Source organism: Eubalaena glacialis, chromosome 1 (genome assembly GCF_028564815.1).
Source record: "Eubalaena glacialis isolate mEubGla1 chromosome 1, mEubGla1.1.hap2.+ XY, whole genome shotgun sequence".
Classification (NCBI taxonomy): domain Eukaryota; kingdom Metazoa; phylum Chordata; class Mammalia; order Artiodactyla; family Balaenidae; genus Eubalaena; species Eubalaena glacialis.
Window position 1 is genome coordinate 240,307,509 of NC_083716.1, and position 26,317 is coordinate 240,333,825.

Consider the following 26,317-nt stretch of genomic DNA (forward strand, 5'->3'; position numbering starts at 1 on the left):
ACCGCGTCTCCTTCCTGCCTTCCTGATCCCTCTGGCTCCACTGGGCTCTCCTCTGGGTCTGCGGGCGCCCAGTGTGCACACGGGGCCTCCCGACCTGCCCTGTGGTCTGGGTAAGTGGGCTTTTTGGCAGCTGGAAGAAGGCGGAGCGCGTTCTACAGGAGGAGCATCTGGACGACAGGCACGAGAGAGAGAGGGAGGTGGGAAAGGAAGAGGGCAAACATTTTGGCTTTTATAAAGTCAAGGAAATTTATTTCCTGAGGTCATGACACAGGAAGGAGACTCGGCTGCACCTGTGGTGCTCTCCTGGCGGAGGCCAGAGCCTCACCGACGTGCTGGGTGACACCGTCCCGTGACCTCCTTAGTGTTCACGACAGTGGAGAGCCGCCCAGAGCAAAGGCTGGGAGCAGGGCCCGCGCCAGGCTGGGTGCCAACAGGCCCGGGGCCGGGCCACACAGCGCGGGGCGCCGGCTTCGCTGTGAGACCTCGGGGAAGGGGAGCATCGACGATTTTCGGAGGGCCCAGCCGCTGGGTCAGGTTGGGACGCACCATCGCGTGGCGGGTTCGGGTCAGCAGGCTGGAGAGGCTTCTGCTCTTTCATCATTATCGTTTGGGGCCCCACGGGAGGGTCTTGGGGGCCACCTGAGCCCCAAAGCTGGGAAACTCCTCAGAGCTGCTCATGTCGGGAGCCTGTGGGGGGCGAGGGGGCTCGGCTTCAGTGACGAGGCCGCCCCCCGCCCCCCAGCAGCGTCTGGAATGGCCGCCGAGGCGCGCGCGCAGGGCCTGGGCGGCGGAGCCTCACCTTCTCGCTGCTGCTGGCGGTCCAGGGGGCGTCGCGCACCACGAAGCCCTTGGACGGCGCCCTGGACTCCTCGTGGGGGGCGGGCTTCACGTACAGCTGCAGCGCCTCGCTGTCCACCACGTCGGCCAGCTGCGGGCACAGGTGGGGGCGTCGGCTCGCAGCAGGGATGCCGACGGGCACCCCCCGCACCCGCGAGGCGCCCACCCGGCCCCGCCCCAGGCCTGCTGCCCAGCCTGGACTCACGTATTCCTCCTCTAGGTTGAGGATGTGGTCGATGGCTTCCTCCACGTTCTCCGGGAGTCCCGTCACGGTCACGCAGTTGGGGTCGGGGGCCCCACTCTGTGGGAAGCGAATGTCCACCTGGAAGGAGCACACACGGCAGCTGAGATGGCTCTGAGGGACCTGTCGTGTACGGCCGGGAACGGTCCATTTCTAGTGAAGATCCCCCTCGGGAGGACCGGGGCCCTGCGGGGCACCTGGTGTTCAGAGCCGCATGTGCCCTCGCAGAGGCAGAGCCATCGGCCACCACGGGGCTGCCACCTTCCGCAGGCCATGCAGGGCACCGCCGACAGGGTCAACTACACACAGCTGTGACCCCACGCGACCTCTACCTTAGGGACGGGCACCTGAGCCTCAGAAGTCTCCCAGTCCGGATCCCGAGTGTGGTCAGCGACCCAGGCAGGAAGAGGTGAAGCCCCAGGTGGTCCCCGCTGCCCCCTCAACTGGCTCGCGGGGAAAGAAGTGGCTCGATGGTGCAGGGAGCACCCAGCCGATCCCCCCTGCTCTGCTTTTAGGGCTCAACGCCCTTCACGATCAGGTCGGGAACTCACCTTGAATTCATCCATGATTTTGCGGATGGCTTTGCCACGGGCACCGATGATGCGGGCGTGAACACGGTGGTCTAGCGGGACATCCTCAGAAACCATCTGTTCAAGTTCACCCACAATTTTCAATATGGCATCCCGGGCAGCTTCTGTGTTCTTCTCGTACCCTGTGATGGTAATTTGGTCCTGGGGCTGAGAAAGGAGAATCCGGTCAGAAGAGGGGGCACCCAGGGATGCCTGACTGCGAGCACCGACCCAGCGGGGCGCAGCTCTGTGGGGAGGTGAGAAGAGGGGCAGGCGCTCAGCGGGTCTGGGTGAGGAAGACCTCACCTTAAGGGGAAACCCAACCAGCTCAGAAGGGAGAGCGCCTAAAACAGCAGGTTAACAGTACCTGTGTTCTCCCGCCCCCCGCACACACTCCACCAAAAAGACAGTCGTTGACGAGGAGGAAGGGCACTGGGCCACAAAGCCGAGGGGACGCTGGCAGCTGAGGGCACGGGGGTGGGTGACCTCCACTGGAGGCGTCTCCGCTGGACAGACAGACCGACCTGGAGACAAGGTGCAGACAACCGTGGCCGGCACCCCTGCCCCTCAAACCAGCAGGTGAGACACCAGAGCCGTAAAGATGAGCAGAGCAAATGGGTAACTCAAGGCAGAGAGAAGGAAACTACAAAGTACAACCTAAAGCCATATTCCTCAGGACAGGGAAAAACACTACACCCACACTGAAGAACACGACATGACAAGAACGAACACCTGGACACAAAACAGAAGAGCAGAAACTCGGTGACCCACGCCAGGAGAGAGACAAGAGAAACGCCAGGACGCACCAGGGCCGCGGCCAGGTGCCTCCGGTCCCGAAGAAGCAAATGCAGACAGTGGGCGGCGGGCTCCACCCAGAACCCAGCCCAGCAGAGCCCAGACTCCCACCAGCCAGCAGGCCCATCGTCCGCCAAGTACACAACAGCACTGAACAGACTGCAAACGCAGCATAAGCCTCACAGGAAAAAGCCATGAATGCGACACATGACCACTCAACCCCACTTGGCTCATGGAATATTAACCGAAATAATCTAAACACTAAACAGTGACTAAAAAATTGATGATTAGGTGGAAAAGTTGGCGGAAATAAAAGGTAGTGAAGGCGAGGAGTTGGAGCTAAATTCTCAAGGTCAAGATAATTTTAAAAAGTCACAAATGAAGAAGAACAGTAGTTTTATGAACACCACTTAGAAATACAGAGGCGAAAAAATGGCACTGCCCAGGATGCACCTGGGGAGGGGGAGGGTCAGGGTCAGGGTCAGTGAGGAGGCCGGGGGCTGACTCCAGAGCAGTAAGAGGCTGGGAGGAGAGGAAGGCAGGGCGGGGGGCAGGAGGGCCCAGGTCACCTCCCAGAGGCTGAGCCTGAGGGGCAGAAAGGGCGAGGGAGGGGGCAGGCAGGGGTGTGTGACGGCCTGGGGGCGATGCCCGGGGGAGGGGCCGCCTTCCACTGCCCTCTGAGTGCAGCGGGCAGAGGGCCAGGTGGGCACGGGAAAAGTGCCCCAAGCCCACAGGGCGACAGAACCATGACAGAGAAGCCTCATGCGCTGGCCTGGGCCAACACGGGCCCAGACCCCAAGCCCAAATCAGCTCCTTGGAGACCTGCTGCTCTCACCGCCCCTCTGGATACGTCCTAAATCTGCGTGGTCACTGTCCCCAAGTCAGGACACAGACCAGCGAGAGCCCCTCTGCCCCTGAAGCGCTCCACCGTGGCGTCTGACTCAAGCGGTCCTCCTTACCTGGTTCCCATCATCCTTATCAGGAAACTGGATGTTCACGTCGTGCTCCAAGCGGATTTGGGTGATCACTGCCCCCTTCCTCCCAATGATTTTGGGGTGATATTTGGGGTCTACAGTGACACTCAGCTTAAAACTCCTTAAAGCCTGCAGATGAGACAAGGGAGAGTGAGGGGGAGGGGGGGCACGTCTGCCTTGGCCCTCAGCATCGCGCGCCCACGCGCCCCTTCCATCCTCAACCTGGAAGGGATCTGTCGTCACCTCTGCAACAAGAACGAGACACGGCTTTCCCGCTAGCCGCTGCGCCCCTTCCGCCATCAGCTAGTAATGAGAACCCGAGGACCTGACCACTCCACAACCACGAGCACAGGTCCTTCAGAGAAGAGGGAAAGCTGCGTGCCGGTAGCCGACAGGCCTGGCGCAGCACGCAGCAAGCCCTGGGCTCTACTACCCTAACTTGCGAAACAGACGCCTGATGAGTAAGTATAAAAAAGTTCTGGGTCTTTGGGGTACGGGTACGAAAACAGGCAAAAAACCCCCAAAAACCAAAACCAAACAAACAAAACAAACAAAAAACCCACAAAAGGGAAGAAAAGCGCTAAGGGATGTCCACAGGCAGAGGCTCAGGCAAAGCCCTAGGCAGAGAAGGGCCCCCAAAGCCTGTGCTGAGGCTGAGAAGCGGGGACCACAGACTCGTGAGGTTCACGGGCCCTGCCCCATCACCAGACGCCAGGAAGGTTCCCCTCAGCAAGGAGTCCGTTACCCCCACATAAAATGTAATGGGGCTTCAAGTTTCCCGAACACCCGCTCCTGCGTGCGTCACTCATGTAATCCTCCAAACGCCAGCCCCCCAGAGAGGCGAAGCGGCTTCTCATGTCCACCCAACGGCAGGGAAACCGCACCGAGGGCGTCAGTGGGAGCCGCCTGGGACCACAGTCACACGTTGGGGGGCGAGGGGGTCTTTCCTAGCAATGGCTCCCAGGCCTCCCCAGCTGAACCTTCCCCGTAAGGTCGGCAAATGTCTTCAGATTTACTTAAGAAACAGCTAATTAACGTGGAAGCCCACCTTTGCCGCCGTTACGTCAGGAAGAAAGGGCCACGGCCCCAACATTGCCTCTGATGAAAGCTCGCTGCATGGGGGGTCACCTGGCTCTCCCGCTGCCACCTGACTTCACTGGCTGAGGGGCAGCCGGGAGCTGGAAGGTCTGGGCCCCCCGGGCGATCCTCCCTGGCCCACGCGGCCCCGCCCGGCCCTCACCCGGTCCTCTTGCTCTGCCTGCAGCTCCTTCACCCGCTCCAGCAGCCCAGCCTTGGCCCGGTCCAAATTCGCAGCCAGGCCCGTGATGGCGATGATGTCAGACTGCAGTTCAGGTGCCGGGACGTGAATATTCACCTGTGTGGAGACGGGGACAAGCCTGATGCACATGCAGGACAGACACGTGTCTATCTGGTCCCCACCAGCGGGGAGTTTGGGAGCCGTGATCAGCTACCCACTTGTCCCTTTGGCCAGGGGCACAACTGCAGGCTCGGGACAAGGCGGGTGAGACGTGAAGCCCCACTCCGAGGGCTGACCTCCCGACCTGGGGAGCACCGCCCCCTGCCGACACCTGGTCTCCAGGGAAAGGACCCGCCAACAGCTGTACCTCAAACTCGTCCATCATCTTGCGGATCCCGCTTCCCTTCTGCCCGATGATGTACCGGTGAAGGTCAAAGGGCACCTCCACTTCAATGGTGACGGGAACCAGCGCCTGCAGGGCAGGGGTTGAGGTTAGGCCTGAGAGCGAGGAGCAGAGAGACCCTGTGGGCTCAGCAACAGGTCTTCACGGAGCACAGGGGAAGAGCCCTGTGACAATCAGACTGCTTTCTCGAACCTTCTGTACCGTTCCACCTGGACTGAGAATGCCGCCCAGACCTTTGACTCAACAGAGGACACGGAAAAAGGACGTGGAATGCAGTCTTCAGGTCAACGCTGGCAGAGCAAACAGACCCGGGCCTATGCTCAACACAGCAGCCCCTTGCAGAAGCAAAGCAGCACAACTCCAGGGAAAGAGGCATCTGGGGCCCACGGAGGAGGGGAGTGGGGCTCACACAGAGGCTCGCCCTGATCCCAGCCTCGCTGAGACCCTAGAGTGGGTCAGAGCGATGGGACACCGACTCCACTGTCCCGACTGCGGCCCCAACCGTGCCCTTGACCTCGGCAAGCTGCTTGCCCCACTTGACCTGTCCTGTCCACTGAGGTGGCGCTCAGCAAGGACTCATCCTCGTGAGCCCGAGACAGGCCCCGGCAGCTGCACGTCGCGGAGGGGGAGTCCGAGCCCCGCCAGCTCCGCGCCCGTCCTTGGCCCCGGGCCTGCAGCCCCGCTCCTGGGCTGTGACCCAGTAGTCCAGCACCTCCCGCAGGGCGAGCCGAGGTGCCTGGGGCCTCGGGCTCAAGTGACGAGACCCGCTCCCCCCCCCGCCCCCACTCTGGTGCCTGCTGATGTGCCCCCAGGGATGCGGGGGTGGTGGTGGGGTTCTGAACGCACCTCAAGGGCTTCCTTGGCGGCCTCGCACTTCTCCTTCCGGCCGGAGATGACGATGATGTCGCACCTCCTGGGGGAGCCGGGCTCGGCCTCCTTGCCATCCCTCCCCTCCCCCGCGTCGTCACCGTTCTCCTGGACAGCAGGCTCCACACTGTGCACTAGGGACAGGGAAGGGGCAGCTCAAGCTGCCGAGCGCCCAGGCCCAGGCCGTCCTACGGGCCACCGCAGGACGCTCGCCTCTGTCCAGACCCACACACTGGCCCAGCGCCTACGGGGTGCTGGTGGGGAGGGAAGAGTCCCGCCTGACTCCGGGAGGACGTTGTCTGGCTGGGGGAGGAGACAGACCTGCGGGAGGGGCGCGGAGCAGGGCCCACTGCGCCCAAGAGGGAAGGAGACCGGTGCCCGGACGGTCATGACAACCCAAGCGACCCGTGCTGGGCGGAGGCAGCCAGGAGGGGCTGGAGAAGATGACTGGGGAGGGGCCAGCTTCTCGTGCCAGGAAGCCAGCAAATAAATCCAAGAGCGCTGGGGCACGGGAGCCGGCCGGCGCGGCTCCCCTGACCACTCTAGGATCTGGGCGTGACCGAAATAAACAACACGACATTCATGGAGCAAGACAGAACCCAGGGGCGAATAAGCACACAGACACGACTGCCTACAGCAATCATGACCCTGGGCTGAGCTGGGGAAAGGCGTGGGCTCGGCAGGACGCTCTTAAGATCAGCAGAACCTGCATGTGGGCAACGAACCAGGCAGCAGCATCACGTGACACTGCATCTTCTGACTCTGGTGAACGCGCCACGGTCATCCCCAGTGACAGAGGAGAATGCCCTCATCCTTATGAAGAGGCCACTACAGGTAAAGGGTGGCTCTCAAGATTACACTTAAATAACTCAGAAAAAACAAGCGTGCCTGTGTGTAAGTGAGGGGAGTGAATCTGGATGTATCTTTACACCGTCCTGTGTAATTTTTCTTTAATGTGAAGTTTCAAAACTAGGAAGTAAACATTCAAGTGTGAAACATAAATGTGACAAATACGATTTAACTCGTTTCTACTCAAAAGAGTCCATCTTCTCAGGAAACTAGGCGCTTCAACAGCCATGACAAGCTCCGCAGAGGACAGAGCGCTGGGAGTGCACCCTGCAGGCCACAGGGTTGCCACCAGACCCGATGGGTCAACAGGGAGGAGATGGGCAAGCAAGGAGGACACGGGATTTACAAAGTTGGGTCTGAGACACCAGCTAGATCCGTGTCCCGCAGGTCACCTCCCTGACCACCGATCGCCCCGCCCTGCCCCGTCCCCGGGGACACAAGCACAACCAGGTGACAGGCAGGAAGGACACTTGGAGCCGAAGGGCCATCCCATAAGGGCAGCCAGCCATTCAGACGGTGCCCTCCGGCGGGTCAGTGGCTGCCTCATGAGAGGGGTGCTGGCGACGGGGAGGAGGTGCTGCCGGGGACGGAGCCCAGCACACGTGGCACGCAGAGGGCCCGGGCAAAGCGGCAGGCCTGCACTCGGGGCTCCCCACTGCACAGGAGGCTGCAGGTGCTTTGCTCTCCCCTGGCCTGGTCACCAGCAGCTGTGAACCTCTAGGACATTTGAAGGGCACCTCATCACCCTGGAGCAACTAACACAGCCCACCTCTGAGAAACCAGGGAGTGACCCTGAACCTCTGGAAGCCCCCAGGACAGCCGACCGTACCGGCAGTGCACCCGCGCAGGAGCCCCAGGAAGGGAGGAGCTTCACCAGGACACCCAACAGCCGCCCGCCACCACCTCCCCCAGGCCGGGACCACACACACACACACACCCCCCCCCCCCCACCTCCGCTTCCCACTCAGCACAGGGCTCACCGCAGGGACTCACCTGGGTTCTCTTCTCTGTCTGGGAATTTAATTTGAACGTTATAGTCCCGAGTAATCTGTTGGATTTTGGAACCTTTGGGGCCCATGACCGATCGATGGAATTTCTGGGGTATGGCGCATTCTATGGTCACCTGGGCTTCCTGTGGGGAGACAGAGCAAAAAGAAAAAAAACGGCAAAGGTTAGTTGTTTAAGGTCAAATTCACATCCACCGCTTTCGTTTCCGTCCCCCTATAGCCACTTCCCAGCATATGGACAGCCTGTGGCGCAGGGCAGGGCCAAAGGGGAGGCCTCTTTCTGAAGCGTTTCCCAAAAAGACCACGGTACAAAAGTGCACTGACGCGGCTACCACCCAGGACTGGAACGTAACAACATCCCAGTGCTCTGCAGACAAAGGAGGGCCCTCCCCCGCCGCACCGCAGGAGGTGCCGTTAGGTGCCATCCCGCAAGCGTGGCCACAACGGCCAGAGGACGTCCGGAGGCCGGGCTGATCCACGAGGAGGGCGAGGTTCTAAAGGCTGCTTCAGAAACCCCCCCCCCCGTTTTCAGGGGACCTCTCCCCTTGGGGGGGCCGGTCCTTGTGCGATGCCCACCCGCCTTGGGGCCCGGAACCCTGCCGAGCCTCCCGGGCGCCCACCAGGTCCTCGATGATCTCCTGGATGCGCTTCTTGGCCGCCTCCACGCAGTCCTTGGCCCCCTTGAGGGTGACTTTGTCGCTCTGCGTGCCGGAGCGCGGGAAGCTAACCATCACCCCGCCGTACTCCTCAGCGATCTCCCGCAGGACCTGGCCTCTCCGGATGACGAAGTGACGGTGGTGCTTAGGGTCCACCAGCATGTAGTCTTCAACCACGTTGTCCTGCGGCGTTGAGAGAAGGGTGCAGTGTGAAGCGCCCCGCTGACTGCGCCGGGGTCCCGGGACCCACGGTCAGGGCCCAGCTCCCACCGGGCCTCACCAGGTTCTGGATCAGGGCCTCCAGCTCCTTCTGAGCCTCCCTGACGGCGTCCTCCTTCCCTATGATGGTGATCAGGTCCTGATCCTTGTCCTCAGCCGTCGGGAAGATGACGCGGGCTCCGGTGCTGTCACGCACCTTGCGGATTTTGCCGCCCCCTTTGCCGATGAGGAACTTGTGATACTCTGGCTTGGCGCGGATGTCGACAGTGAAACTCTTGGTTTGCTGCAGAAACCAACCCCACATTTGTTGGCCTGAGCCACCTGCCTGGGCCCTGGAGCAGGTGACTAAGAGGGCCTAGGGGATGGCGCTGTGAGGGGGAGTTCTCCTCACAGTGTCACCGACGTCCCTCCAAAGGCGGCTACTCAAACCTCAGCAAGCACGCGGACAGACACCCGGACAACATGGTACTCGCATTTCCTCCCCTCCATGATCAGAGACACCAAGGTGGGGACAGCACTCAGCCTAGAGCCCCAGGCCTGCCACTGACCAGCAGTGACCAAGCTTCTGCAAGCTGCTCTCTATCTCCATCTGCAAAGGGGGCATGGGCTGGGGGGACTGCACCCGCACAACAGGAAGCCCATGGCACGTCGGGAGCCTCTCCCAGGCCCGGGCACCCACACTGCTCCCAACGCCAGTGGACGGCGCCCTGTCCAGCCCTCACTCCCTAGGGCTCCAGGTGACCTACGCACCACCAGCTGCAACCTCCAGCTCGGAGACGGCCAAGCCAACCAAGGCCCGCATCTGATACCACGAAAGGCCCTGGCCCGCGAGCTCGCTGAGATGCCGGTTCCTCTGGCAGAGGCGTCAGGAGAGCGTGAGGGGGACACACCCCAGGCGGACAAGCCCACGCCGGGCACGCACTCTCCTTTCTCTTGTCATGAAACCTGGCCCCCAAGCTAAACGGTGAACAACCGAATTCTGTTATCTTTAATTGCCGGTTTCACAGACCACCACTGAGAATCCTCAACTTTTCAGACAGACACTCACAAATAGCAGCATTCTACGAAAGCTAACGAGTTAGCTGAGCCCAGCCCAGCAACATGATACAGGATGATGCATCAAAACCAGGTGGGGTTCACCCCAGAAACGCCAAAGTTGGTTAAACACCAAATCAATCTAATATTTACACTAAAAAAAGAAAAACCACGTGATCATGTCAACAGATCCTACAATACACCCGTTCCTGATAAAAACTCTCAGCACACTCGGAACAGAAGGGAACTTCCTCAGCTGGATAAAGAGCAACTGCCAAAGACCCACAGCACACCTCACACCGCACGGTGAGGGAGCGAGGGCTTCCCCGAGTCCACAGCCAGGCGAGGCTCTCCGCTCACCATGGCTACTGAACGGCACGTGGGAGGCCCAAGCAACGTAGTGAACAAGACACACAGGCGGTACGGGTCAGAAAGAAAGAAAGAACTGCACGTTCACAGATGGTGGGTTTCACCTATAAAACTCACAAGAATCCACAAAAAAAGGTACTGTCTCTGATAAATGAGCTGTAGACCAGATGCATAAAACAAGGCCAATATGCAAAAATCAAACATGCTTCTACGTGCGACAGTAACTGGAAATTGAAGTGCCAATTGTATAAAGAAGTACCATTTACGATGCCACTAAAAACAAAACAGATACAAACCGAACAAAACGTGAACAAGACCTTCATGCTAAAAACGACAAAACACCAATGAAAACTCAGAGAGTTTACAAACTGAATCGATGTGGACCGGAAGATTCAAACCTGCCGAGACAACAATTCTCCCTGCCTTGACCTTCAGATTCAACATGACCCCAATCAAAATCCAAGCAGGACTTCCCTCTAGAAATCGACAAGCTGGCTCCAAAATGCACATGGAAAGGCAAAGGGTCTAGAATAGCCAGAGCAATTCTAAAAAGCACAAAGCTGAAGGACTCCCGAGACGTCCCATAAAGCTGGCATCCACCTGCGGTGCTGCTGAAAAGGAGCCAAGTCCACAAACAGAGGGGCACCTGGGTTTTAACAAAGGGACAAAGGCGACTGAGTCAACGGAGAACCTTGGGAGGTGACAGTCAAAAGGTTTGTATTTGAGTGGCGGTCACATGAACATATGCTTGTCGAAACTCAGAGCTATACACTAAGATTTACTGTACGTAAATCATACTTGAGGGAAAAAGCCCCAAATAACAAGCCTAACAGCACATTTTCTACACTGAATATGTAGGCATCTGAGTTGGAAAGGCCCTTCAGCGGTGGCAAGAATCAGAGACATACAGGTATATATAGGTGTTTGCTAACCTGCCACACAGAGAGGGTGTCTGGAGGCGTCCAGTGTGACAAGAGGACGGACACAGTGACCCTCCTGGGCAGTGCTCACCTTCTCCTCCGCCAGGTGCAGGAGCTGTTTCCGGGCCTTCTCCACGTCCGAGGAAGGGCCCCTGATGACCACGGTGTCACTTCCCGAACCCTCCACGGGGAAGTGGATGTGGACCCCACCGCACTCCTCCATGATGGAGCGGATGAGGCGGCCCTTGGTGCCGATGAGCGAGTTGTGCAGCTTGGCAGGGATGGAGACCTCCACCTCGGCTATGTTGGCCTGAAATCACACACAGCACGAGCGAGCCAGGTTTTTGTGTGGCGGGAAAGGGCAGACATGCCGCGGAGGGAAAGCCGTGACGTCACACAAGATGTCTCCCTCAGGCGCCTGCAGCGGAGGCAGGGCCAAGATGCCCGAGGACCAACCCCCCCAAGAGCCCCGTAAGCAAGGACCCTGCCTCTACTCAAGGCGGAGCACCAGGGACCGGATTCACCTCCCACGTGACACAGCGACAAGACGCCGGAGACAGGAAGCCGACAGGCCGAGCCCGGTCCCTGCCCCCGGCCAAGCCCCTGCATCAAGGATGCAGCCCTGACCGTCCAGGGAGACAGCAGCCCCCAGCACTGCAGGCTCACAGGCTGAACGTGCAGGGAGACCAGCCGGGCCAGGGAAAGGACCGCCACAGACCCGGGACTAAGCACCGCTGTGATCCCACCTAACAAATCTAAAAAGCAAGTCCAAAAAGGAGCAAACTGTTTTAAAGTAACTTAACGAAGCTCAAAGATATTTATAGAAATGCAAAAATATCCAGCACCCACCAAAGTAAACTTCATAACATCTAGCATCCAATATAAAAGAAGAACAAACAAAAAAACCGGACATGCAAAGAAGTAGGAAAAAACCACCCATCACGAGGAATGAACAATGGAAAACCACCCAGAAATGACACAGATGTTAGAGCCAGCGGGCCAAGGACACTAAAACAGGTATTTTCATCACTAGACTACACAAGGTCAAAAAGCCAAAGGCAAGGTTGAATGTGTCAAGCATAAAAACAAATGGTTGAAACTGAACTTGTAGAGGTGAAGACAATATATGGAAAGAGAAAAATATACTTGGTGTAATCACAGATCAGACATTGCAAAAAACTAATGAATTTGAAGAGACCGTTTAAAGGAGGAAAAAAAGCACTCCTACTCCCCAACCAAATAAAAAAAGCACTGGTGGACAGCAGGGCAAGGTCAAGCTGCCTAACACCAAGTAATCTGAGTTTCTGGAGGACAGAAAAAAACAATAAGAAATAATGACCCAAATATTTTCAACTTTGATGACAACTCTAACCTCACATATCCAAGAAGCTAGATGAGAGCTTCGAACTCCAAAGAAACATGAATGAAATTACACCAGGACACATCGTAAGTTGCTAAAAGCTGGTGATACGATCATCAAACAGGCCAGAGGAGCAAGGATGACATCAGGTGTCTCGTCGGAAACCACGTTAAGTGAGAGACACTGAGGCAAAGCCTCGAGTGCTGAACGAAACCCGCCAACCTGAGGATGTGGAGGCTGGCGGGGATGCGAGATGGTGCAGCCACTGTGGAAGACAGTCTGGTGTTTCTTACAAAACCAAATGTTACTTTTATGATACGATCCATCTTATTACTTACTACTAAGTAAAAGAAGCCTGTATGAAAAGGCTACATGCTATTCCAACTATTTGACATTCTGGAAAAGGCAAACTATGGGGCCAGTGAAAAGATTGGTGGTTGTCACGGTTTGGAGGGAGGGAGGGATGAACAGCTAGAGCACAGAGGATATGTTGACGTGGGTATATTTTCTTATTAAGATGCATGTAGGGTTTACAATATGTCAACAAAACACAGCAGTGGGGGCAGGGCTGGATGCCCACTGTTCTCAGTTCCTTACACTGCGTCTCAAGCAGCATCAAGTCACTTGAAGGCAGGCTGTGGTAAGTTGAAGATGTATACCGAACACCCTAAAGCAACCACTGAAATAAAACAGAGGTACACCCAATAGACCAAAAAAGGAGGTTAAAAGGAATCATAAAAACATCTAACCCAAAAGAAGGCAGAAAAGAGAACAAAGTAGATGGGACAAAGAGAAACAAATAGCAAGACAGCAGGTTTAAATCCAAGTGCTCTACGTAAAATAATCACACTGAGGGGGCCAGGGGCTGAGGAGAGGGGAGGAAGGAACTGTTGTTTGGTGGGGACAGAGTCTCCATGAAACAGTTCTGGAGGTGGCGGTGGTGACGGCTGCACAACAGTGTGAATGGCCTGAGTGCCACTGAACTGGACTGGACATTTAAAAGCGGTTAGGATGCTGAATTTTGTTATTCAAACTTCACAATTTTAAAAATGAAAAAATTATAGTCACATTAAATGTAATTTAATTAACTTACTAAGTGTATGTAATAAAACATGCCATACATAACATACCACACAAACATATATAATTACTAACGTGATTAAAACGTAAACACTTTTATTTAAAAGGCAGAGATCGTCAGACTGAATAAAAAATCAAGCTGCCTAAAAAAAACTCACTTTGATAAGAGAAAAAGCAGATTTCAGAGAAAAGAATATTACGAGGGTTAAAAGGAGATCATTCTACAATGCTGCAAATTACGTATACTAGGAATGAGAAAGATGACATTACCAGAGACAGGAAAGAGATAATACGTGAACATTAAGAAAATTTTTATGCTACTTAACTTGACAACTTAGATAAAAGACACAAACTACAAAGCTCACACAAGAAGGAACATGATCTCCTGTGATGAAGCGTCACCCGGCAGTGAAAAGCAGCACCGACACATGTGACAACGTGGTGAATCTGAAAGGACCTGTGGTCTGAGCACAGCTAGGCCTGCGTGCGGGAGGAGGCGCCACGGTTCCCCTCACACAGTGAAGCAGGAAACTCACCCCAACCCACGGCGGCGCGGAGACCAGGGTGGATGGGGGGGCGCCAGGAGCCCAGTGGGGCAGAGGCGGGAGTGAAGGGGGACGAGGGTATTTCGGGGTGACGGTGCGTGCTATCTGGATTGTGGAGGTGACTCCAGCGGTCAAAACTTACACTGCACACTTTAAACACGTGCAGTCTCTTGCCTGTTAATTTTTCAAAGAATTGAAAAAAAAAAAAAAAAAAAAGTAACACCTTCAGAATGGGACGATTTCCAAGCACCTGAGTGGGACAAGCGGCAGACGTCCCTCGGTGGCCCACCCGGCCCCGCGCCCCAGGCTAGAGCACCCCACCACACAGCGTCCCGTTACCAGGTCTTTCTGGATGGACAGAATGCGGCTCCGGGCGGCCTCGCAGTTGGCTCGCTTGCCTGTGATGATGATGGTCTCCGAGTTGCTGTTCTCTGCAGGAAGGTCGATCTTGGTGTTGCTTTCTTCCCGGATCTACAAGGAGCGAGGGGACCGTGAGGGGCTGACTTCCCAGGGCTGGGCAGCAAGGCTCCCTTCTTCAGCTCTGAAGCCAGAACAGCGCAGGGCTACGGGGGCAGGGGGGGCAGAGCCAAGATTCGGGAGACAAACGCCGGCCGGTCACCTTTTTAATGTTTGCACCTCCTTTCCCAATGATGTTCTTGTGAAACTGTTTGAAGATCGGAACAGAAATTGAATAGCTATTTTCCACCTAAAAAACACAAAGAGATGGTACAATTAACCGTCGTATTACAGACTGACTTGTCCTTCTTGTGCCTGAAGGTGGGACGGGATGACAGGATTCTGCGACCCACTTCTCTCCCCGCCTGACCTCCAGAGATCTGTCACAGGAATAGGTGAGACAACTTATCCAACAACTGACCAACCGGGCGTGCCAGTCAGCTACCGCAAAGTCCCTCTCGTGAAGAGTGGCCTGCCTGCGAGAGCGCCTGCGATCTGTTACATGCGTGTTCTACAATCCAGAAGTGCCTGGACACACACCAGCTCTGTGGGTGTCACAGCCAGGAGCAGAGCTGCCTGAGGATGGGCAGAGGCCGGGATGCCAGGCCCAGGAGAGAGCTCAAAATGCACATCAAGGCAGCACCCTCCAGGGCAGTGCTGGGAAGCCCTCCCCATCACCTCTCTGAGGAGGTCAAGTCCAAGCCCCCGAGAACCCCTGGAAACTACGGGGCATCTGCAGCCCTCCCACCAACCGCCCTCAGCACTTTCCAAACTGCCTCTTCGCATTCCAAGTTTTGAGGAAGATAACAAATCAATAAGTGACTTCTCAGGCTACTTGTGTAAACCTCTCTTCTCCTTACTGGATGGGAGAATTTCTCTGCCTAGGTATCCGAAGACCCCTCAAGAAACAAAGCAGGGACTTCCCTAGTGACGCAGTGGCTAAGAATCCGCCTCCCAACGCAGGGAACACGGGTTCAAGCCCTGGTCCGGGAAGATCCCACATGCAGGGGACACGGGTTCGAGCCCTGGTCCGGGAAGATCCCACATGCCGCGGAGCAACTAAGCCCGTGCCCCACAACTACTGAGCCTGCGCTCTAGAGCCTGCGAGCCACAGCTACTGAGCCCACATGCTGCAATGACTGAAGCCCACGTGCCTAGAGCCCGTGCTGCGCAACAGGAGAGGCCGCCGCAATGAGAAGCACGCGCACCGCAACAAAGAGTAGCCCCCGTGCACCACAACTAGAGAAAGCCCACGTGCAGTAATGAGGACCCAACACAGCCAAAAATAAGTAAATAAATAAATTTATAAAAAGAAACAAAGTAACTCCGCACGGGAAAAGGATTTCTGCTGGTCTAAATACCGTGGGGGGGGGGGGTGGGGGCTGCCCCAGTGCCCGAGTGTGCTCCCCGAAGCAGGGGTTCTGGGGAACCCCCGCAGCCCCCTACCACCCTTGACACTGTCGCACAACAAAGGATGGAAAACGTCCCCTTACCAGATCTGCCACCATCTTCTGCATGTATTTTGTGCATTTTTCCACCTCATTCTTGGGCCCTCTAAGCTGGACAATATCGCTTTTCTGTGCTGGGTCTGGAAAGTTGATGATGACCTAGAACAAATCATCAGGAGACCAAGTTCGATTATTAGCGAGGACTGGATTCCAAAATACTGAATCAAGAATGTCTTTGGGAAACCTTTACCTCTGGGAATTTGTCCCGAATTTCACGGATCCGTTCACCCTTCTGCCCAATGATTGTGCGATGAAATCTCTGCTCAATGATTAGATCCTTGGTACGCTCGTTTTCCTAAAAATACAACTGACCAGAGTGAGGGGCGCCCAGGTGCACCCCTGCAGCAGTGCCAGGCGTCAGCGGCTGGCAGAGAGCGCCGCTCGCGGAACACCTGCTCTCTCCAGCAATGCCCACACCGCATGTCACTCTGGTTGCGTGTTATTCTCCTGAACAAAGTAGCACGAAAACACGGAGCGCAGCACCTTCACCCAGAAGTGCTACTGCAGCAGTTCGTCCAGCAATTCTACTTAACGGGAGGGCTGCGGGGCTTCGCGCTCCGCACGGCCCTCCTGAACACTGGGTGGCTCGGACCGCGTCCCTGTGCGGATGATTAAGTGGTTCAACACAGGGCACTGAACCCGTGTGGCTCTCACCCTCCCCCAGAGGTCCTATCAAAACGTGGGAAAAATACAAGAAAACGAGCAGAGCTGGAATACAGGGACAAACACTAACAGCCAACCAAACATTTCAAACAATTCTGGGAGGTTCTGGATCAGACTGGCATCAGGTTGACAGAGAAACAAGGGCTCAGTAACCCAGTACCAGGATAAGACACCCCAGAGCAAGGATATATCTGTCTGCATTTGACTCAGAAAACCAAGAAACGTGTGTGAGCGCTGGTGGCTGAGTCTCAGGGACGGGAAACAAGGCACCAACCCCCACCCCGGGTGTGCAGATAACCACACAGCCGTGCTTCTAGACCTTGGCTGCACACGAGAATCACCTCCAGAAAAGTCATCACTGCAGCTGGGACTCTGGGGTCTGGCCAAGGCTGAGAACCCCACTGCAGAGCCCTAGCACCTCCCGAGCACTACACGGGGCCCCGGGGATGGGGGGGAATGAAGGAAACTCGGTACCAGCAAGTCACACCCGCACCGGCCGCCCTCCAGAGCGGCAGAGGAGGAAGGTGCTGCCGCGCAGACACGGCCCCGGCCGCGGGCTCACCATGCGGGAGGCGAGCTCCAGCAGCTCACGCTTGGCCTGCTGCACGCCCTGCGGGTCCCCCTCGATGCGGATCAGGTTGCTCTTCTCGCTGTCGGGAGGGATGCGCACAGACACCTTGTACTGGTCTTTGATTCTGTTTACTGAAGAACACAAAAGGACACACACAACTGGATGCAGAATCCACCTTGCTCCACCAATGACTCACAACGCGGCAGGACAGGGCTAAAGCCCCCCCAAAGCTAACCACTCATCCCATAAGCAAAAAGGATGATTAGGCCTTCAAACTCCACAGCAACACCTTCCATGTTCTACAAGGAGCCAGGTATGGACCACATGCTGGCACCTCCCTGAGAACTTCCAGTGTCCTACGGCGAGGGCCACTCGGTGCCTGAGATACAGCTGGTCTGGGCATGGCCAGGGCATTTCTAACGTGGAGACAGACAACTACTGTTCAAGTAAAAAAAAATTACTCTCAAAAATATAATAAAAATAAGAAGCCATTAAAAACCAGAAGCTCCCACACTACCTGAAGATAAAAGCACCCCCGTCGACCACCTTGGAGCCCATGGAGGCCATGCTGTCTAAGGAGACTCCATCGTCAGCTCAGCTCCAGCCCGAGCACTTCACTGTCTTTGCAAAACCAGTGGAGGTGTTGACAACCCTCCTCCTGTCATCTTCTCTAGACAGAGATCCAGGCTCCCACACCCTGGGGAAGCCTCATCACCAGGAAATGGGGTTGGCATTTTGCCCACCATGTAGTAAAGGGGAACCAAGCTCCTTAGAGGGTCGCCAAGGAAGGATGTGAGCAAACACGGACACAGCCATGAGCCGACCCGCTCGGGGCTGCTGTGAGGAGGTGCTGTTCCAGGGTGGAACCACACAGGACGAGAGCCAAGGACACAGAAGCTGGGCGGCAGATTTTAGATGAAAGAAAACGAAGGTGAGGAACTGAACCAGAAGAAAACGGAACAGACACAATTCTCTGAACAACGCAAAGTGGCTCTGCACTTCCCAGGGAGCAGAAACCAGAAATTAACATCAGAACTGCACTTCCTTACATTTCCTGTTTAAGAAAACACTGCAGTTAACCAAAACAGAAAACAAAAGAAAGAAAAGCAAATTTACGGTGCAAGCAGCACTGACTGCTGTCACTTTGTGCGGGCGTGGGCCCGTTGTTTAAAACGCTCCAGAACTCACAACTGACACCAAATAAAGCAGCAGCAACTAGCTTACGTTTACTCTGAACAAAGACTGGACTGCATAGGGCAAAACCCAAGAGGGCAGGCACACGGAGGCGTCCCACCTACACTGGCGGGGTGCCCGCTACCTCACCTCCACCAAAGGTCACACACACGGAACAGAACTGTTCTCAGGACTGGTGAGCACCGTGATGCCTGGAATGGCACTGAAGTTAAACTGAGCAAAGCAGTGGATTTTAAAAAACATCCGACATCCGCGGATTCAAGCGGAGCGCTCGCTTGGCACGTTCCAACCTGACCCGGTTCAGTCCCCGGCTGAGCCTGGGCTGCCCAGCCCAGCAGGGGCGTGGTCAGTGGTGCATGTGAGGACGGCAGACAGCAGACCCCACCCCAGCAGGTCTAGCTGAACTGCGAGGACACGGCCCCCTGTGTGCCTTCACTACCAGGCTCACCACGTTCACCTCTAGGCCCATCCGCTCCAGGCCAACCTCGGCCCTGGGGGAGGCCCCGGCTAGGAGTCTAGGCCGCCCCCCGCTGGCGCTCTGCTGAGGACACCCCGCCTGCCCTCCGCGTGCCCCCCCCCACTCACTGTTGGCCCCGCTCTTCCCGATGAGGTGTCTGCCCCCCCCACTCACTGTTGGCCCCGCTCTTCCCGATGAGGTGTCTGCCCCCCCCCACTCACTGTTGGCCCCGCTCTTCCCGATGAGGTGTCTGCCCCCCGCCTCACTGTTGGCCCCGCTCTTCCCGATGAGGTGTCTGCCCCCCCCACTCACTGTTGGCCCCGCTCTTCCCGATGAGGTGTCTGCCCCCCCCCCCACTCACTGTTGGCCCCGCTGTTCCCGATGAGGTGTCTGCCCCCCCCCCACTCACTGTTGGCCCCGCTCTTCCCGATGAGGTGTCTGCCCCCCCCCACTCACTGTTGGCCCCGCTCTTCCCGATGAGGTGTCTGTGGAACTTGTGGTCGATGTTGATCTCCACGTAGTCCATCCGGGTAATCTGCGGGAGCAGCACAGAGCAGGCCAGTGGAGACCGGAGTCCAAGACCTGGGCCCAGATCTGCAGACAAACAGCCAGAACCAAAGCCCGGGAGCCAGCGGCGGCTGCCCTCTCTTCCCACTCAGCTGTCAGGATCTGCGGCAGGATCGTCCTGCAGGCACCCTCGAAAGACCCTCCTTCACAGTAAGGTTTCGTCTACCCACGGCTCTCCCGGACTCCGGCCAGCTTCCAGCCGTTTCAGAACTCGCCACTTGCCGACTGGGCCCCCCTCCCGCGCCTCCAGGGCCCCCATGTGAGGGCTGACTGGCAAGTGCCAGGATTATGCCCCATGCCCACTCGGCCAGCACCCGGGGCACCTTACCAAGTCCTTGACCATGGCTTCGATCTGTTCCTGGGCCACGTTTACATCCTCCGTGGGGCCTTCCAGGGTGATCCTGTCCTCGCCCTCTGTGAACTCGATGTGGACCTACCGCACCAAAACAAGAGTCGGCCCACCGGGACGGCACGGCCACAGCAAGCTCCTCTGGGAGCCTGGGCTGCTCTCCCGGGGCAGCAGCCGATCCACAGACACCAGGAGAAGTTGGAAAGGCGGTCTGGGGATGACCATGATGTTGGTACTAAACCCTGTGTGGGAACCGCAAAGGCCTCCCCACTGTGCGCCACCAAAACCACTGGCATGAAGCACACCAACACCTCACCGCTCACACCCCCCGGTGTGCGAGGGGGACGAGACAGACGACAACGGGGGTGAAACGTCACCACCACCGCCACCCCCCCCCCCCCCCCCCGGCCCAACACACCAGGTGAGGAATAACGCACAGGGAGGGCAACCCGGGAGGCCGGCGCCACGGAGCCAGCCCCGCTGCGGGAACCAGGGCTCTGAACGGAACAGGAACGAAAGACGACGCACGCGTTCTCGGCCAAGGTTCCTGGACCTACTGCCGCCCGAAGGACAGAGACGCGGAGGGCAGAAAGGCCCACGAACTCCACCTCCACAAGATTCTCCACGAAATTCTCAAATGTAACTACTCACAGGTTACGACACCGTAACAACTAAATGAGATATTTCTTGAGATATTCATTAAACTTAGCAATACGCTCTTTCCCTGGTTAAAGAGACCCAAAGACGTGACACAGGTATTTGAAAAAACGTATTCTGCTCACCCCTGGCTAACCACGCAGCAGCTGACTGTCACCCACAACAACTGATCTTTAAAACACGTGCCCCCGTCTTCAAAGGCACCGCCCCCGCCCCGGACAAAACCAATCTCAGAAATGGACGACCAAGATCAACTCAACGCAGCAGACAACAATTCCTTACCTTTGGCATCTGCTGAGTGATTTTGGCCAGGTTCTGCCCTTTCTTGCCAATGATGAAACGGTGAAGCCAGGAAGGAGCAGAGACGGAGGAGACCGTAAAACTGTTGGCCTAGGAAAACCAGAAAACAAACCCGTGGGTCTGCAGAGTCCAGGTTTCGTGAACACCAAGCCAGGTGAGTGCTCCCCTCCCCTGACACAGTCCCAGGAAACGCTAATCGGAGTCTCCCACAGGGAGCAGTTACCTTGGCATAGACTTCAGTCAACGCCTGCCCCAGCTTTTCAGGCTCGCCTCGAAGTATCACAGTCTCTGAGATGCTGTCTGAAGGTGGGATCTCCACAGAAACTCCAGTTCTTTCCAGGATCTCCTGCAGGGAATTGCCCTTGGGCCCGATGACATACTTGTGCTGGGATTTCTTCACCTCTACCGCGATGGTTGTGGTCTTCTTTTTCTAAGTAAGAGCACCGTAAGGGTGTCAGAGGGAAGGGCAGGGAGCAAGACACGGGGCCCCGACTACAGCATGTGAGCCCCGAAGAGTGAAGACGATGACCAGTCAATCCCCAGAAACTCCACTAATCAAGGACTGGGTTTTCTCCTCAAAAGAATTACTGCAGAATTTAAGTCAAGCCCAGAGTAATCATTGCAACTAGGAAGAAACAAACACACCCCGTCCTCTCCCCAAATAAAGGGACCAGCGCCAGACCTCAAAGCCCACCGACTCAGGCTAAGAGCTCACCCAAAGGCCCGATCAGCTCTGAGCAGCACGTGCCCAGGGGCACACAGGGCAGGGGGAGCTCGGGTGGGAAGCTGTGGGGACAGCCGTCCAGCAGAGCTTGGCCCACTGCCCCACAGCTACGGGGCGGCACGGGCGCCACCTTCTCACTGTGGGAACTGGGGCTGCCCAGGCCTCAGAGGCTACGGCGCAGGGCTGGGCTGCTCTCCGGCCTCCTCCCGGCTGCTACCTTCTCCTCGTAGATCTTCCTGATGCGAGCCACCGCCTGGGCCAGCTGCTCCTTCTCCCCCGTGAAGACGATCTCGGTCCGGCTGACGCTGGGCGGGGGTATGTTGATGCGTGTCCCCGTCTCCTGCATGATCTCGCTGACCAGCCGATTGTACGGCCCCGCGATGAAGGGGTGGAACGCCTTCTCTACTTCCAGCCTCTCCACAGCACGTTTGTCCTGAGAGGGAAGGACAGAGCCATGAGGGCACAGATCCGGGCCTCCCGGCGGCTGGGGCAAGGCCACCATGCACACCAGGCCCGTGGCCGGCCACACCTGCTCGGCGGAGATGAGCAGGACCTCATGGCGAGCTTTCTCGATGCCCTCTTTGGTGCCGGTGATCCTGATCTGATTGCTGGCGTCATCTGGGCGTGGGATCTGGATTTTGGTTGCAGTTTTTAGCTCCAAGTCTTGCAGTTTCTCTCCATTTTTGCCAATAACAAAGCGATGGTGTTCTTTGGGAATGGCAACAGTTGCTGAGGCCTACGGCAGGAAAAGAGCCAAAGAAAACAAAAATATTTGCAGGTTCCGAAAAAGCATGTTTTTCCACGACATTCTCCCTGGTTGGAATGCCATCCCCACCTACTCTCACCTTGCCAGCCCCACCCCGTCCTTCAGAACAGTCTCAGGTTAAACATCACCTTCTTGGGGAAGCAGGACCAAGCCCCAGGCTAGAATGAGTTCTAAGGTGACACAGACCCATGGTCCTGCATCACCCCTTCAGCCATCATAACTATTCCTTCGATGTCTTCTCAGCCCAGCTCTAAGCCATCACGAGGACAGGAATATTTAAGAATGGTATGTGCTTGTTCCCCATCTCAGTGATTCCTCACACCATGCTAGGACACAGTAGGAAAGCGGGCACATACTGACTAACCCGATGAATTTTTGTTTCTGGAGCGCTATGCTCTTTTGTTCAGACATAAGCCCTATATGTGGTAATAAACTCTTCTTGCTATCTCTTTTACAACCAGTTAAAATAGAAAACTCATTTGAGGAAAGAAAACAATAATAATAATTTGGACAATAATCCAAATCCTCAAACTGCCAGAAATTAAGCAACTTTCTGAAGTCACAGGAAAATCTGGGAGGAAGACAGAGGTTTCCAGTCTTCCTAGATCTATACAGTAAACAGTCATCAACCAAGAGGACTTCGAAAAAAAGAAAAGAAAAGGGCCAAGTGTTAAGGTTCCCACCACAAGTGCAGCAGGAAGTCACAGACCAGCCAGCTTCCCTCCTTCCCCAAAGGACACAGCTTCACAGCCAACTTTTCAACACTCACAACAGAAATGTTAAATTGTATCACGGAGGCAATAAAAAAGGTCCTCACTTCCCAACTAGCACAGAAAGTAAGACCAGTGGCTTATAAATTATGAGCAAATGAGGTTTATTCTAAAAATGGTTCAATATTAGGAAATCCATTTATATAAATCATATTGTTAGATCTAAGAAAAATCAAATGATCATCTCTGTAAAATCAAAATCCTTTCATGATAAAAATGTGCAAGAAAATAGAAATCAGTGGATGTATATTTTTTTAACATGACCAAATATACATGCGCCCTCAGCCCCAGAGCTGTATTTGGCAGGAAAGCTTTGCTCATTAAGGCCGTGCACTGTCCACAGCCACCGCCAACCTCCACCGGAGTATTTCCCACGAAAGGAGACACGAGAAAGCAGAGCAGACACGAGGCTGGACAGGAAGCAGCACGTGACTGCACACAGGGGAACCCTGGGGAAAACCACTACTTTACCCAACTCTTACTGTCCGTAAGAGGAAGAAAAAATTAGGATCCGGACTCAGCAGCTTTAACTCATACTGACAACACATGGTTAGAAGATGCGAAGGAAAGACCACTCATCTCAGCAGCTGGACACAAAACACAGCAGGTGGGACGTGCGTCCCACAAGGCAGAGCACAACCCTGGGTGATCTAACACCGTTCTGAGCAAAAAGCTGATGATCAAGCTTGCAGGGCAGAACAAAAGGGAATAGAATGGACAGGAAATCCTGAGAGAGAACAGTACGGGAGTGGTGGCAGTAACCGGGCTAGATATGAAAACACAAAACCGCTGCCACTAAAACAGAGAACGTGAGCACACGGAGAGACAGGGCAGCTCAAAACCTACGAACAGACCCAAGTCAGTATGAAAATTTAGGACGTGGTAAGAACTGCCACTCAAATCACTGCGGGGAAACTCTTTTACAATTGGTGTTGATGACTTGACAGCCATATGGGAAAGGATGTTTCTGGATCCGTCCCAACAGATCAGGACTTGAAATATAAGAACACCTTTACAAGCACCAGAGAAAATAAGAATAAACTTTCTTACAACCCAAAGTAAAAAGAAACTTTCCTAACAACAACTCAAAAAAACAAAAGATTAACGAATTTTGACTACATAAGAATGAAACTTTCACACAGCAAAATATACCAAGATCAAAACCCAGGTGGCAAACCGGGAACTGTATCTGTAACATGTGTGACTGACGCAGGGTTTGAAGAGCCCCACTGCGTCGAGCAGGACGGAAACCTTTACCTGGAGAGCAAAGGGCAGTAGACCAGTGCACGGGGGAAACGCAGATTAAAAGTATACGCAGCTATCTTTCAGAGTCCAGAAAGTCCCAGTACCTGACGACCATGGAAAGGCTTTGAGAAAGCCAACGGGAGGACAAACGCACAGCACCTCAGGAGAGGGATCTGGCTGTGATGGCAAAATTACAGATGCAGATACCCTCTGACCCAGCCATCTCACTTCTAGGAAATCTCTCCCGAGATAACTGGGTAAAACAGGAAATAGCAGGTGCACAAGGTGTTTAACTGTGACACGATCTGTTAAGAGCAAAAGTCTGGAAGCCATCCAAGTGCCCATCAAGAGGAATGCCTGAACAAATCATAGCACACCCACAGGGCACTGTGCAGCTGTGTAAAGAAGCAAGGAAAGCCACTGCCTGCCTTGATGCAGACTGCTCCAGGATGCGCTGCAGGAAGAGACAAGGTGCGGAACAGAGTTCACAGCAAGCTAACCTTTTGCTTCTATTCTCAAACCAAACAATGGAAGAATACCCCAAAGACCAAGAATGGTCACCCAGCAGAGGAGAAAGGGGCTAAGAGGACCTCATACGGCTCTGACTTTGCAATCATGGAATATTTAAGTATTTTTTAAAAACTGAAAATAAACTAAAAACAAACGAACCTAACTATATATCAAGATGATAGCATAACCTCAAGAGAGAGAGAAGAATTACTTCAATGATTTTAAAACCCCACGATCTTTCATCTTAATTAGAAGTATGTGTTTGAACTCATGTAACTTCCCACCATAAACATCCAGAATTCTTGGACAAACAACTGATTTCAGGTCTGTGGAAGGAAATGGCTAAGGTTAGTCTGTGTTAGAAATAAGGAAGTGGTTCAAGATGAACAGTTATGTCAGAAGGTGCAGGGTGCCTCCCTGAAGGAGCTCCCGTGGGCCAGAGACAAGGCAATTTCTGCATAAAGAACTAATCAACACACCAGAAGTTCATGATGACACTGAAAAGACCCATGGACCCAAGATGCCAGCGTGCCAATGTGGTCTAAAAACTAAGGGGAAAAGGATCAATTTTTTTTTTTAAATAAATTTATTCAATTTATTTATTTTTGGCTGCACTGGGTCTTCGTTGCTGTGTGCGGGCTTTCTCTAGTTGCAGTGAGGGGGGTTACTCTTCGTTGCGGTGCGTGGGCGTCTCACTGTGGTGGCTTCTCTTGTTGCGGAGCATGGGCTCTAGGCGCATGGGCTTCAATAGCTGTGGCACGTGGGCTCAGTAGTTGTGGTTCCGGGGCTCTAGAGCGCAGGCTCAGTAGCTGTGGCGCACGGGCTTAGTTGCTCCGCGGCATGCGGGATCTTCCCGGACCAGGGCTCGAATCCATATCTCCTGCATTGGCAGGCGGATTCTTAACCACTGTGCCACAAGGGAAGCCCAGGATCAATGATTTATCCTGCACATCCCACCCGGAAGTTCTTCATCAGAATACCAACTAATTCAGGAGGAGGGAGAGACTAGAAAGCCATCACTTGCAACCCCAAATGAATTTAGGCAGCGATCAGCAATGGTTGATAGAAGTATTAAGCAAAAGATTGGTCAGGAACTTTATAATGGATGGATTTGCTGAAGACACCTGAGTCTACGGATCAATCCTGGAATCAACACCAAGTACAAAAGCACTACCCACACGTTTTCTTGCCAAACATACAAGTTGAACATGAAAGCAATCGAGAGCCCCTAGACCTACCCTCCGATTTACAGGAATAATGATGGACAGTGGGACAAGCCAAACACCCGCTTGTCCCTCCAGAACAAAGCAACGGCATTAAGGAAAGGAGAGGAAGGCGCTGCTCAGGGATGAACGAGCGGGCAAGTCTCATCTGGACACTGAGGAAAACTCCAACCAGGAAGGACGCCTTTGAGGTGATGAGGGAAGACCATACACAGACTGGGTTGATGTGGGTATATGAAGAAATTACTATTAACTTTAATAAGTGAGTTAACAGGATGTGGTTATATTTAAAAAAACAAAAAAAGAGGGGACCTCAAATAGATTTATAGGTGAATAATGTGTCTGGGATTTGCTTTAAAGTAAGTGGGGGTGG

General features: G+C 55.0%; 1 protein-coding gene across 3 annotated transcripts in view; it reads right to left on the reverse strand.

The window, feature by feature from the left end:
• Positions 1–220: 220 nt before the first annotated feature.
• Positions 221–26,317, reverse strand: part of HDLBP (high density lipoprotein binding protein) — a 67,956-nt gene continuing 41,859 nt past the window's right edge. For all 3 annotated transcript variants that reach the window (XM_061189356.1, XM_061189347.1, XM_061189338.1), the window contains 23 exons: positions 21,960–22,166; positions 21,648–21,863; positions 20,930–21,136; positions 20,689–20,796; positions 19,729–19,833; positions 19,290–19,368; positions 17,174–17,313; positions 16,139–16,243; positions 15,934–16,047; positions 14,604–14,690; positions 14,324–14,455; positions 11,091–11,309; positions 8,737–8,958; positions 8,421–8,639; positions 7,787–7,925; positions 5,924–6,078; positions 5,042–5,146; positions 4,657–4,791; positions 3,402–3,545; positions 1,630–1,815; positions 1,043–1,159; positions 800–928; positions 221–687 (listed from right to left, as the gene is read on the reverse strand). In XM_061189356.1, the coding sequence (XP_061045339.1) occupies positions 601–687; positions 800–928; positions 1,043–1,159; positions 1,630–1,815; positions 3,402–3,545; positions 4,657–4,791; positions 5,042–5,146; positions 5,924–6,078; positions 7,787–7,925; positions 8,421–8,639; positions 8,737–8,958; positions 11,091–11,309; positions 14,324–14,455; positions 14,604–14,690; positions 15,934–16,047; positions 16,139–16,243; positions 17,174–17,313; positions 19,290–19,368; positions 19,729–19,833; positions 20,689–20,796; positions 20,930–21,136; positions 21,648–21,863; positions 21,960–22,166 (3,357 nt within the window). In that variant the 3' untranslated portion in view covers positions 221–600. The remainder of the gene's footprint in view (positions 688–799; positions 929–1,042; positions 1,160–1,629; positions 1,816–3,401; positions 3,546–4,656; positions 4,792–5,041; positions 5,147–5,923; positions 6,079–7,786; positions 7,926–8,420; positions 8,640–8,736; positions 8,959–11,090; positions 11,310–14,323; positions 14,456–14,603; positions 14,691–15,933; positions 16,048–16,138; positions 16,244–17,173; positions 17,314–19,289; positions 19,369–19,728; positions 19,834–20,688; positions 20,797–20,929; positions 21,137–21,647; positions 21,864–21,959; positions 22,167–26,317) is intronic.